The sequence below is a fragment of the Hemitrygon akajei genome, chromosome 12, assembly GCF_048418815.1.
Source record: "Hemitrygon akajei chromosome 12, sHemAka1.3, whole genome shotgun sequence".
NCBI classification, from domain to species: Eukaryota; Metazoa; Chordata; class Chondrichthyes; order Myliobatiformes; family Dasyatidae; genus Hemitrygon; species Hemitrygon akajei.
Genome location: NC_133135.1, coordinates 30,699,744 through 30,713,654, shown reverse-complemented (window position 1 = coordinate 30,713,654; position 13,911 = coordinate 30,699,744). Strand labels below are relative to the sequence as shown.

General features: G+C 36.1%; 1 protein-coding gene across 14 annotated transcripts in view; it reads right to left on the bottom strand.

Annotated features, from left to right (window-relative positions):
• The window catches only part of LOC140736838 (receptor-type tyrosine-protein phosphatase F-like), a 344,443-nt gene that overhangs the window by 115,463 nt on the left and 215,069 nt on the right, over positions 1 to 13,911 (bottom strand). For 5 of the 14 annotated variants that reach the window (XM_073062804.1, XM_073062808.1, XM_073062806.1 and 2 more), the window contains 3 exons: positions 12,598 to 12,903; positions 6,230 to 6,423; positions 2,892 to 2,918 (listed from right to left, as the gene is read on the bottom strand). In XM_073062804.1, coding sequence (XP_072918905.1) covers positions 2,892 to 2,918; positions 6,230 to 6,423; positions 12,598 to 12,903 — 527 coding nt within the window. The remainder of the gene's footprint in view (positions 1 to 2,891; positions 2,919 to 6,229; positions 6,424 to 12,597; positions 12,904 to 13,911) is intronic. The other 9 variants (XM_073062814.1, XM_073062817.1, XM_073062815.1 and 6 more) reach the window with 3 other exon arrangements.

Here is a 13,911-nt window from a genome sequence, read left to right as displayed (position 1 = left end):
TTTAAGTTTGCCGACAACACCACAGTCTTCATATAATAGGGAGATTGAAAATCTGACTGTGTGAATCCACAACAACCACCTCCCCACTCAGGGTCAGAAAAACCAAGGAGATGATTGCTGAGTTCAGCAGAAGGAAGCCGGAGGTCCATGAGCCAGTCCTTTCTGGAGGATCAGAGGTAGAGAAGGTCAAGCAACTTCAAGTTCCTCGGTGTTATCATTTCAGAGGATCTGTCCTATCTCTGGCATGTATCCATTATGAAGAAAGCACAGCAGTACCTCTGCTTCCTCTGAAGTTCACCAAGATTCACATGTTATCTCAAACTCTGACAAACTTCTATATGTGTGTGGTAGAGAGTATATTGACTGGTTGCATCATGGACAAGTAAGAAAACACTAATGCTCTTGAACAGAAAAGCCCACAAAAGTAATGGATACAATCCAGTCCATCATTAGTGAAGCCCTCCCCAACATTGAGCACATCGATTTGGAGCACTGTCGCAAGAAAGCAGCATCCATCATCAAGGTCTCTCACCATCCAAGCCATGCTCTCTTCTTGTTGCTGCCGTTAGGAAGGTGGTACAGGGGCCTCAGGACCCAAGCTACCAGGCTTACACACAGTTATTACCCCTCAACCATCAGGCTCTTAAACCAGAGGGGATAACTTCACTCATCTTACCTCACCCCATCACTGAACTATTTCCAAAAACTATTAATTCACTTTCAAAGACTCTGCATTTTATGTTCTCAATATTTAATGCTTATTTATTTAGGATTATTATTTTTATCTTTTTGTATTTGCACAGCTTGCTGTCTTTCGCAAATTGTTTGTTTATTCATCCTTTTGGGGGTGATCTTTCATTGATTCTATTGTGTTTACTTTGAAATTTCATATCACCAAGTTATATATTATTTTACCACTGGCAGTCCAGAGACAAGGTCAATGCATGAGATTATGGTAATGAAATGAATGAGAAACCTCGATCTCCACATGCATATATACGTGTTTACTGTGGGCAGCAATAGGCCCATGAAAGGCATGGTAAGGGAAATTCAAGTTTGAGCAGCAAAGTGGAGAAGTCTTGGCTATTCAGTTTGCTCAATTTTCTTTCACATTCGTGCTTGCTGAGTTTTGTCAACTTGCAATTTGGTTAAACAAATAATCCAATTGATAAAGTCCAGAACATCTTTTCCTGAGAAAGGTACTTAAAAATATCCTCAGTAGCCAGAAAATAAATTACTCACACATTCTCTATCTAGAATGTCAATACTAAGTTGACTGTGGGTTTGTTCTTTCTCACTGATCCTTTCCATTGTTTATCCTAAATCTTTCATGCTATGCTGAAAACAAGCTGATCTTGATCATGTTTTGTTGTGAAGACTGGAGATTTACCCAGATGAATTGTTCCAGCACCACTGGTTTTCATGAAATCAGTACCAATGAAACAAACCTCGATTTGCAAAACATCACACAAAAAAGCATGCATTGTGCCAGCACCATTAAAACAGAACAGTAGAATGCCCATGAGATACTCCCAGCAGGTATACTTCTCATGCAAATGTGCAGTTTAATGAACAGAGGAAGATCAATGCAAAACAGCAAGTGAGGGATGTCAAAGAGATTAACAAAGGTGTACACTCTCTCTCTCTTTTTCTCTTAATTTGTTTCTCAAGACTCAACAAGTACCTCTATTGTTCCTTTCAGTTTACCCATCTCTACATTCTCACTCTATGCCAATTCATGCAAGCATAGCAATTTTCACTGTACCATGTTAACATGTTGTAAATATATGGTACTTTTTTTGGGAAAATTTTATCTTAGTTGGTTACTTGAGCAGCATGGAAGCACAGTGGTTGCTCTGCTGCCTCAAAGCTCCAGGGATCCAAATCCTATCCTGAAGTTAGTGTATTTGTGAAGCTTGAACATTTTCCTATGATCATGCAGGTTTCCTCTAGCTGCTCTGGTTTTCTCCTACATCCCAAAGGCATGCAGACAAATTAATTGGATACTGTAATTCCCTTGTTGTAGTTTAACGACGAAGAAAAATCAAAGAGTTGATGAATATGCCTGAGAGAGAACAAATCTTAAGGGCAGGCAAATGGGACTAATGGGACTGCTCGTCAGGGAACTTGCCTGGGTCTGGCCAGAGAATCTTATTCATGGGGAAGCAGATTTGTTCAAGGAGGCTTTGAGAGCACACAGCTCCAAGGAACTAGGCTCTGTCCTGACCTCTGTCGAGTTCAGATTCTCTCTGTGAAGGGAAATGTCGAGATGTTTTGGGATTTCCTTTGCAGATCAGAAACAGTTATTAGTGTTAGGAAGACTAACATTTTTTTGGATTGCAACATTGCACTTATCTCTTTCCAGCACTGGATTGTAAATAATAGCTGCCAAAAGCTTTTATAAATATTTGCAGACAGTTCAATTATTAATAGAAACATCTAAATCTCTACTCTATTTGTATTTGTTTTATGCTTTTGTAAGTGGACAAAAACTGAGGGAACTGAGGCAAAATCTTATTATTCATTTAACCCCAGAAGCATTGTTTAGAGTCAAATAGAACCAGAAAAAGTTGAATTTGTATGGTAGATTATGTAAAAATGCATCTGATAGTGATTTTTTATCATTGACCTAGACCATGCTTGCCACAAAGCATGGCAGGTGTGGTCAGTACCACTATACAGTGCAGAGTGATTGCTACATTGAGTCATGGAATGGAAAGTAAGCTTCCATAAATATAGAAATTCTCAACAAAAAATTATAGAACTAATAGTTTTTGAGACCCTACCTGTTTCTTTCTTACTTAAACCTGCTTTGTAACATTCACCTTTGACATCCCTCTAATGATTTGTGATTGAAGGCTCATGCCCAGAATTGCATGTTTATTACTCACATAATCCTGGGTGTCCTCAGACTCCCACTAAATGGATGGTTTGGGGGAAAATAAAGACAATCAGAAAGAAGGGATTAGAGGAAAGACAATTCAGACTAGATTAGTAAGGATACATGCTAACTATAAACAAAAAAAAACTACAGAACATATTAAAATATAAACTTTACCCTGGTTTGAATGGCAGGTTCATCTTCCAAACTGGAACAAGATTCAGCCACTGTATTTACAGTGGCAGTGTTTGCGACATGCTCGTTCAGTAGCTGTTGCTTACCCTTTGTTTAACCTTTTGTAGAGCATAGCCCTTAGTTGTCATACCACACTTCAGGTCATCAGAGATGAGACATATATTCCAGAAATGTTACACAAACACAAAGTAATACTGAACTACAAAATCAAGAACAGCATATTACAGTCACCCTCAATTATCTTATAACTCATTTCACATCTTTTTACAGATTATCAGCTATTATCTGTGCAGCATTCAAGTACTCTACAGATACAAAAATATGTGATTTAAAAATTTCAGCAATGAATATAGGCAACAATTAAATCAACTGATTAATTTCCACTCAAAAATATACAATATTTTGAGCAGTTTTGAACCTCTTATCTAAGAAAGGATGTTCCGTCATTGGTGAGGGTTCAAAGGAGGTTCATGAAAATGATTTCAGGATTGAAAAGCTTATCATAAGAGGAGCATTTGATGGCTCTGGGCCTGCATTCACTAGAATTCAGAAGAACAAAGGTGGGGTGGGGGAGGTGATTTTAATTGAAACCTATCGAATGTTGAAAGGTCTCAATAGAGTGGAGAGGACGTTTCCTATGGTGGCAGAATCCAAGAGCAGAGGACACAGCCTCAGAATAGAGGGACATCCATTTAGAACGGAGATGAGCAAGAATTTCTTTTGTGAGAGAGTGGTGAATCTGTGGAATTTGTTGCCAAAGGTGGCTGTGGAGGCCAAGTCATTGGGTATATTTAAGGCAAAGGTTGACAAGATTCTTGATTAGTCAAGGTGCGAAGGGATATGGGGAGGGCGGACGATTGGGGCTCAGAGGGCAGACTCGATGGGACAAGTAGCCTAAATCTGCACCATTATCTTATGATCTATGATCTAATATGCTTGTTAGAACAAAGTTTATCAGTATTGGGATTAATGCAAGGTGCAAAATTTATATTCAAAGTTAACATCTATCACTAGGACAAGCCATAGCAAGTCATCTGGCAGTCCATTGTCTGAAAGTCCATGACTAAATCTACCAAGGGGTTATTCTGCTTCTAATAACATCAGACCAACCTAATAATCACAGATTATTTAACTAATGACTTTCTATATCTGTTTGCTATACACACACTGTTGAATCATTTTATCTTATCAAACTAGCAAATGAATAACTCAGAAACATTTGGACAGCAATTCAGTGCCTACACAAAACCTAATTAAGAAATTCTTTGGAAGTGTTGAGCTGCTGAATTATACTACTAAAAAAAAAGCAGTATTGTTTGCCACTATCGTTTGAAGATATTTGATAAAATGCACTTAAAAGCCTTTTTCAGAAAAGTAGAAGAGACATCTATTAACTGGAATATTTTAAAAATAATGAATAGGAGGAAATAATATTAAACACCACATTTCCTCACACACTATTCATGTCCCAACACTGGAAAACAGCATATATAACTATCACACAAGGAGGAAGGTAGAAACATGAGACTAAAATTTAGTTTGTCTGACATGAAGAAAATGCTAGAATCCATGATCAAGGAAATAGCAAAAGGAAAATCAATCAAGCAGACTCAACATGACACTTTGAAAGCAAAATCGTCCTTTTTGAGGGTATAATAAGCTAGGCAATTAAAGGGGAACTGATAGATATAGTATATTTGCCTTTCTAGATGACATTCAATAAGGTGCTATATAAAAGGTTACTGCGCAAGGTTGGAGGTCAAGGCATTGGTGGTATTTACATGACAAACAGCTAGCATAAATGAGCAAGTTTCAGGTTGTTAAGCAACTTGAGTTGCTGCAGGAATCTGAGCTGTTGTCCCAATTGATGATTAATTTCCACTCATGCATAGATGAAGGAATTGAATGTGGTGTAGCCAAATTTGCTGATGGTTCAAAGGCTCATGAGAAATAAGTTCTAAATACTTCTGCTGTATTTTATGTTTATTGAGAGGCTACCAGGCATTAAAAATTTGGTTTTACATACTCTATAAAGAAAAATCTGGATTTGGTGACAGAGAATGCAATTTCTAAGCTTGAGAACAATGTAAACCCTTGCATGCTGTGTTGAAAACAAAGTTTCAATTAGATTTGGTAAACAAGCAAGACAGGTTCTCTGAAAATTGCAAGAAATAAAGAATGAAAAAAGAATTCTTAAAAGTAGTAGGAGTAGTATGACACCTACCATTACAACCTACTAAACATTACTGAAACCTGGAAGAAGCTGCAGAAAAGTCACACAAAAAAAACCTTTGCAATGTTTGCTAACATTCCTACCCATGACCATGGGTATCTAACCAAGTACTAAAAATCTCAAAATTGTCTTATTATGCATTCATCAGTTTTACTTTGATTCCAACTGGTTTCACGCGAAGTAAAGAAAATAAGGCAATGATAGCTGCTACGAGCAGTCAAATAATTTACCAGTTACATTCTTCAACCCAGGCACAAAGTCGTCAAAAAAAGTCAAAAAATATTGATACCTATTACACAAAATACTTTAATACTTCAGCAACAAGTCAACAACTTTAATTGTGTGCATATCTTCACATTTTGTTTTAGTTATTTTACAAAATAAATTGTATTTCCTACTTTTTTGGAGGTAGGGAGCAGATCTAAACAATTAAAAGAGTTTCCAAACAGTTCATTTTTCAATTCCAGCTCATGGTAAAATTTTACTATAGACCAATGCACACACTTTTTTGTGCATGATTGTATTTTACTGCTGTCTTATATGGATTATGTGTGCCTTGTGCTGTAGGTGACTATTGGAAGTGTGTTTTGCACCTTGGCACCAGAGTAATGCTGTTTCATTTGGCTGTATTACTGGATATTCCTGTATGGATGAATGACAATTCAAACTTGAACTTGAAATTATGGTGTATTTCAAACACCATTTAAGGATCAAAAAGAAAAAGAAACACAACATATTTTTCATTCTCAAACCGAACAAGAAAGCAAATGGAATGAAACATTATTATGGTTTCTACTTTAAGAATCCATCTGAGAAAACTAGTCGCATATTCTGCTTCATTTTAGCACTTGGTAAATGTATCTTATAGTATAATTCCTTTCTTCATCTCATGATTCAGAATTTCATCTACTGACTCTTACCTGTTCCTCTGATAACATCACATCTTTAATTACAGGATGTCCTTGTGGTTCTCCTTTCTCCATTCGCACGTAAGTTATTTGATATCCACGGATATGTCCATGGTGCTTGTTAGTCATTGGTGGCTTCCAGGTGACTTTGATTGCAGTTGAGTTCACACACTCAGCTTCCACTTTTCTTGGAGGTGCACTAGGCACTACAGTAAAAAATGAAATTATAATTTTTTTCAGGAATCATTTCAGAAATCCTAATGCTCATTCATTCATAATTGACAGTTACCATTTTCTTCTGCTCTCCATCATAAAGACATAACCATTTATTATATTTAAGTGAGTCGTCTTTTTTTGAAGAAAATACATTCATTAACCAGGTAATAAAACAAAGCAGCATTTCAGGTTAGGCTGGAGATTCTGTGCTATGTTTCAAAATTAATTTGATTAAAAAAACATTGACCAGATTTACTAATTGCCTTCAGAAAATGAAACCCAAAATTATACAATGTGGGGTTAATTCTACAAAATTTCCAGGAGAAAAATAGTGATCACCCAGTCCAAATTTTCTGCACTTGATGGCTCCATATGGAGAGAAAACAAGTAGGATAACAGAACCGTGGGATTACTCCTAACATACTTTAAAACTGACGATGAATAGAAATGTTATAAAATAATAGATGAATGCATTAAAATGATAACTTGATCTTCATGTGTGTTTAACTGTGATCACAATCCAGGGAAGGAAAGCAAGATCATTATTTTAATGTTGCAGTTAAGCAATTTCTCTGATTTATGTACACAATGCAGCTTCTGATGCTTTCTATGATGTACACTGAGGGTAGATTGGAAGATCATTTAACTAATGGCTATCATTCTGAATCTAATTGTTGTCTTCACTTGAAATTTACATAGGTCTCCTTTCAACACTTTTCACTGCTAAGTGATTTGTAGACTATTTTTTTTCTTCTGGAGCCTAAGAACATCTATAGCCAACTAGCACATCTGCATCATTGCAACATGAACAGGGAAGTTATGAGTCAGCAACAATTAATTGAGATTGACATAGCATCTTACAGCAATTTTAAAACAATTCCTGTATATGACATAATTTCTCCATGAAGACATAAACCAATTAACATTAATTTCCAAGTAATTCGTGGCTCAACAAGAAAAAGATCAGGAGCGTTTTCTATTTAGCACAAGACCAATATATTCTGAAACATTCCACTTGTGCAAAGAGTCTTCTGTACATCAGGTTTCACAAAGACCATCCCTCCTTAGAAAAGAAGATTGCTTGCCCTATAGAAAATGCGACTGAGCGATTAATAATGAAAAACAAGCTAGCAGATGAATTGAACAAATACTTTCATAAGGCTATACAAGGGAACAATGGTAAAAACCCAGAAATAAGTTATAAATTGAGAATTGGAAAGGAGAGAGGAAGTCAGGAAAATGAAATCACAATTGAAGCACTACTGAACACATTGTTGAAAGTTGACACGTCTCTGGACTTCAGCTCAGTCTTTAAAAAGCAAATAGTGAAACAGTTGGTGCATTAGTTTTAATTTTCCAAAGTTTCCTGAATTTGGAGAGATTAGAAAGAGGCAAATTTAAATCATTTATTCAAAAATGGGAGGGAAACAGAAATCAAAAAACATCTGTGATATAAAATATTGAAACAGACATTGTAACAGGGAAATTAAAACAAAATTTAGGTAAAATTAGTGTGGTTTTATACAAGAGAAATCATGCTTACCAACTTATTAAGAACTGTAGTATGTAATTTATATAAATGATGTAAGTGAGTGACAATATTGTTAAAAATTTTGCTAATAACAAAAAGAAAGCAGAGTTTTGAACTTAGAAGGACAATACAAAGCTACAAAGGGATAGATAGGTTAGATGAGTGAACACTTCCAACAAAGATCTGGCAAACAAAGCTTAATGGGTGGGAAAATGTGACGTTGTCCATTTAGCAGGAAAAGTAAATAAAACAAAGCATTCCATCTGGAAAGAGACATATTGCTGACATCCAAGATGCAGAGTAAACTTGATATATTAGTGCATGAAATGTGTCAGTAGGTATCAAGTATTTTTAGAAACTAACAGAATGGCATTGTTTATTGTAAGGGGAACTGAATATAAAAACCAGGAGTTTATATTTCAGTTATTTCTGATTGATGAGACCACATTTGAAGTATCATGCACAGTAATGGTCTCCTAACATAAGGAAAGTCGTTAATATATTGGACACATTCAGAGATAGTTAACTAGACCCATACACAGAGTTGCTGCTTTGTCCTATGTGGAAAATTGAACAGTCAAACATATGAAAGACCTTGTAGAGTCTTGACAGGGTGGATATGGAGAGGAAGTTTTTCTTATGGGAGAATCTAAAACCAAAGTCACTTTTTTTAAAAAACAGGGATATCTATTTAATGAAGAAAAGAGGCATAAGTTCTTCTTTTCTGGGTTTTGGAAGAGTGGTAGAATCATTGCCCTTGAATATTTTTATATTGGAGGATAGACTCTTCAAGTAGGGAAGTGAAAGGTTATCATGAGTAAATGGGAAGGGAGAAAGTGAATTTGAGGTTACATTCAGAACAGCCACTTTATTAAAATGATGGAGAAAGCTTGAAGGGTCTAGCCACCTAATTCTACTGCTAATTCACATCCTCATATCTGGATCAACGATTGATTAGCCGATGCTTTCTAACTGGATGCTTATGAATCACAATAACCAATATCAGCATAAAGAACTGTGCCTACTGTGATTAAAAACCATCTGCTATACACTCAAAGAGCCTCCTTCAAATGCCTCTCTCCCAGACATCCTTCTCCTTTCAATATGTGGATCTCACTAATTTAATTCTAAATACCAATTCTTTTTTCAAAGTTATACTCTTGGGAAGAGAAAGAGAAGGGAACTTTTAATATATCTATCTATATTCACTCAGCTTACTAAAATGACATGATAATTAACAAATAGTTCCTAGGTTTATTCATGGAACTTAGAACATTGTTTTGAGGGAAAGGTTAAATTAATCTTGAGTAGATTAATAAGACAGTACAACATCACTGGCTGAAGGGTCTGTTCTGTGCTGTAGTGCTCTATGTCCAATAAAGCTGTTCTCTAATTGACTTTGAGCATTGAATATTTTCTAAATTATCATGTGGAAATCCCAGCAGGTTACTTTGAGAAATAGAATTCTTTATTAATTATAGATCAAAAAGTTATTCTTCAGGCAGCAACAATACTGGCTATTGGGATTTAAACTACCCATTCAATTCACAGAATTATTGAAAGTTGAAAATAGCAATAGAAAACAAAAATTAAGAAAATACAAAATTTTCTCTTTTCCTTTTGATGTGAAACAAAAGCAGATTTGAACTTAAAATGACCTACAGCCTTGTACGTGGGTGTGTGACTGAAGTGTACACAAGATTTGTTAATAGAAGCTAAAAAACTGATCTTAAGAGGTAGGGTAGAAAAATTAAAGTTGAAAAAGTAGCAGCAAAAGAAATTTCAAACATTTGTAAGAATACATTGAGAGATTTTGGTTAAAGTTTCAAGGGTTTTCCTGTTTATTTTCCATCCATTCCATTTCAGGTTCTCAGCCACTGATTGTATTTTAGTAAGCTGCTGATTTCTTAGCTTGAGTCTGCAGCTGAGAGTTCAGTACTGAAGACTATTTTTCCACCAACTAACAATGAGCTCAATATAGCTCCAGTTCTCTACAGGAGCTGTTACTTCTGTATTTCAGATATCTGGACTCCTACTTGGTTCTTAGTGTGATGGTCTTCCATCAGGTTTATCATTCTTTGTTGAATCACTCTCTGCTTATTCCCATCCTGGTATTGATTTTGCACAACTGCTCTCAAGACCTTAGGCTTTTCACTCATCCACTGCTTCCTGGTGTCTCTGATATCACTCATCCTCAAATGGAAAACATCTGGAATTTCCATTTTCTACAGAAATGTTACTTTAACTCCCTCAAAAAACTACTGGGCTCACTTGTCTGTCTGTAACTATCATAAACTCTGGACATCAGTTTATCAGTACACCAAGCCAATTTTCAAACAAGGTTCTTATTATTGACACCCAACCTAAAATACAGCTTATAACTTGAACCAGAGTACAAGTTGCTCCCCCCCGCACCGGTCTTTTGGAATTTCAATTTTAGAACTGAACATTCCTTGGGTTGAAAATACATTTAGATTTCCCTATGTAAACTTTGGGTTAATAGTGGAAAAAAATTAATTTAACCTTTGAACTTTTATTTTATTCTATAAACAGTGCATATTTTCACTCATCTGTACCAGCCCCGTCCAAAAATATTCCACATGTAGACAGAAACATCAGGTTTTACTGTAATTGCAAATGCCTACATTGCAGTATTGATGGCATTATACCCTTAAAGTAAACTTGGCTTAATGATGACAACACCATCCACACTCCCCAGCCCCCAGTCCACTCCACCCCAACCCTTCCAAAGCCTGCTGTTGAATCCTCAATACCTACTATGGTGGCATAAAACACTTTTCACACCATCCCATTTTGGCCTATCTTCCTATCATTCCTGCATTTGTATGCTGTTCCCTTCATCTCTTGTTATACACACTTGTTCCACTCCTCCCACATCAATGTTAAAGTCTTCAGTCTGTCTCACCAACTCTACCAGCAGCATTCTCTGATGACTCAGCAGAAGTTGGGTACAATCTTCTATGCCGTGCTGTGCTGGAGCAATGGCATCAACTTGGGTGATGCCAAAACCTCAATAAACTGATTAGAAGGGCTGACTCTGTTACAGGAGTCAAACTAAACACACTGGAGGCTGTAACAGAACAAAGGATCCTATGGAAAATCCTGGCAATTCTGGACAATGCTTCTCACTCTCTGCATGCCACCTTGGCTGAACAGAGGAGCACTTTTAGTAATGAACAAAGACAACTGCACTACTCCAACGAGTGCTATATGAGGTCATTCTTAGCCTTGGCCATGAGAATCTATAATGAGTCAATCTATAGCTGGGGATCTGATGACCCTCTCTTGTTAGACTGTTTGAGGTAACTTACATTTTATTCTTTCTTACTTCTCTTCTAATATTTGTGTATCGGTGCACTTGTAATGCTACTGTGACACTAATTTCCTTTGTGATCAGTAATCTATCTAAGTATCCTTATTGCTGTTCATGCACTCTGCACCAAGTGATTTCTCATCACTGGAGATTTCAATCTTCCTCTCAACTCACTTCTCTCGTTCCTCTTTTGGTACTTTGCTTCCTTGTCACAATTTGCTATTCACAAAACCTTGCATGTCATAGGTTATTGGATATGTCTGAGGTGTGGAAATGCTGGGAACACACTGACAAAGAAACCAGAATAAAGACTGCAGCTGACTGCAGGATAAAGCTTTTAGTGCCACTTTTTAGATTCTTTATTTCCTGGTGCTCCACAAGTGCAAAAGACAGGTGTAGATACAAAATAATACAACTAATTCCACATGTCATAAATCAGGGAGGTGTCTCTCATATATATAAAAACAAATCAACAGGTCTTTTGGGGGCAACCACATGGCCATAGAGAAATTGCAATCTCTATGAAGTCAGGATCGAACTTGGGTCACTGGAGCTGTGAAACAGCACACTTTGTGGGGTGAACTTCATTCAGACAAATAAAAGATAAAAGATGCATTTAGTGATTCACTATTTTAAGACAGACTGAAGATAATTGGGGCAATTCTCCTGTTATCAAAGCCTAATGATTAGACTGTTTATGAACTGAGATTGACTTTATGCACTATTCATGACTCTTTTTTAAAAAAAAACAAGCTACCTTTATTAAAAGAAGCTACTTGTGTTTCTCCTAGTCTTTAAACAGATCATCTTTACTAATTGAAGTAATTATGCATAGGGCAATTGCTGTGAGCCTAGACATATGGTCTGCTCCATCTTAATGGATGTCACAGTGTTATTAATCGATAATTCATACACAAATATTTCTTGAATAATTGAACTCTACAATTTTGTCTGGAGTACCTCTTTGCTAATAGATTTGTTAATATTTACAGAAAATAATTTGGAATAAATCTTGCATATCAACATTTATTGTGGACTGCTATTATTCTTATTTTTAGCTTCATGAAAAAAGGCAAACCATCTTATTTCTCAAGAACAGCCTGAGTGCAACATCGATCCATTTTGACAGTGAAGTTTTATACATTGAAATTAAAATGCATAATTACAGAAATTATTCCAATTTCTATCTAAATTTCACTTTCTTCATTAAATGTTGTGTGGGCTTAACTATCTTCGAAAATTTGGTGAAAGATGTACCACAACGTTAAATATATTTAAATTTACTTTTGAACAACCTACCATCCTCCTCTGTGCGGATAATCACAGGTGTACTCTTCGGACCTGGACCAACGTTCGTATGAGCCATAACCCACACCTGATATTCGGTCCACTTCTCCAAACTCTCAACTAGCGAGCTGGTTGCGTCTGCCTCAATATTGTCCAAAACATGCTTCTTGTTGTCCTCACTATCCACAGCCTGATATATAATGGAGTATTTGGTAATGACTCCATTACGACTGTTTGCTGGCGGTGGACGCCAACTTACCCGAATGCTGGAGGAGCTGATGGCAACACCATGAACATCTTGAGGTGGGGCAGAGGGGGCTAGTGAATAAATGGAGGGGGTGAAAAATAATAAATAAAATGATAAAAAGACTAAACAGAAAATGTATACTAAAATTAAAAATGCATGCAGAGAACAAGCAAATTAACATCAAAGCTCTTTTCAAACAGTTAAGAATGTTTAAACTTAGTAAATTCTATTTGCATTCAATCATGCGCAAATATGGTAAAACAACAGTATGGTGGGGTAAATAATACAGAAAATAAATACTGGACAATCATGCAGGTACCTACCTGAATGTGTACAAAATGTATTTTGAATTATATTGTTACAACTAAAATAGCAGCATTTGATACACTTACTGAAAAGATTCTGTGCTGCCTGCATGTGTACAACACTAACAGATAAGCATCTCCAATTTGACATCCTGGCTAATGAATAGTTGGACAACATTTTAAAATGATCCATACAGGAGGCATCATGCTGCAGCTAAGCCTGCATATTCAGAGCTACCACATACTCGTGTATGAGCAGAGCATGTGAGAAATTCAAGTTATTCCACTGAAATGGTAAACTACGTATTAATTCTTCAAAAGTGAAAAATAGTCACTAGAAATCCAACACAAGGAGGAAAACATTAATCAGGTAGCACCTATAGGTTAGAAACTAATCTTTCAGGTTGATGACCTTTCATCAGAATAAATATAACACATGGTTTAAGTTTTAGAGGAAGTGAGTAAACAAGAACAGAAGGTAAATCTGTGATAATATGGCAGATAGGAATCAGAATCATTATCACCCACGTGATGTGAAATTTGTTAACTTAGCAGCAGCAGTTCAATGTAATACGTTATCTAGCAGAGAAAGAAATAATAAATAAAATAATAAATAAACAAGTAAATCAATTACATATATTGAATAGATTTTTTTAATGAGCTAAAACAGAAATACTGTATATTTTTTTTAAAAAGTGAGGTTAAAAAAAATCACAAAAGCGGTGCCAAAGAAGATGATAAAGGAGAAGTAAACTAACAAAAGGAGGGCAGAGA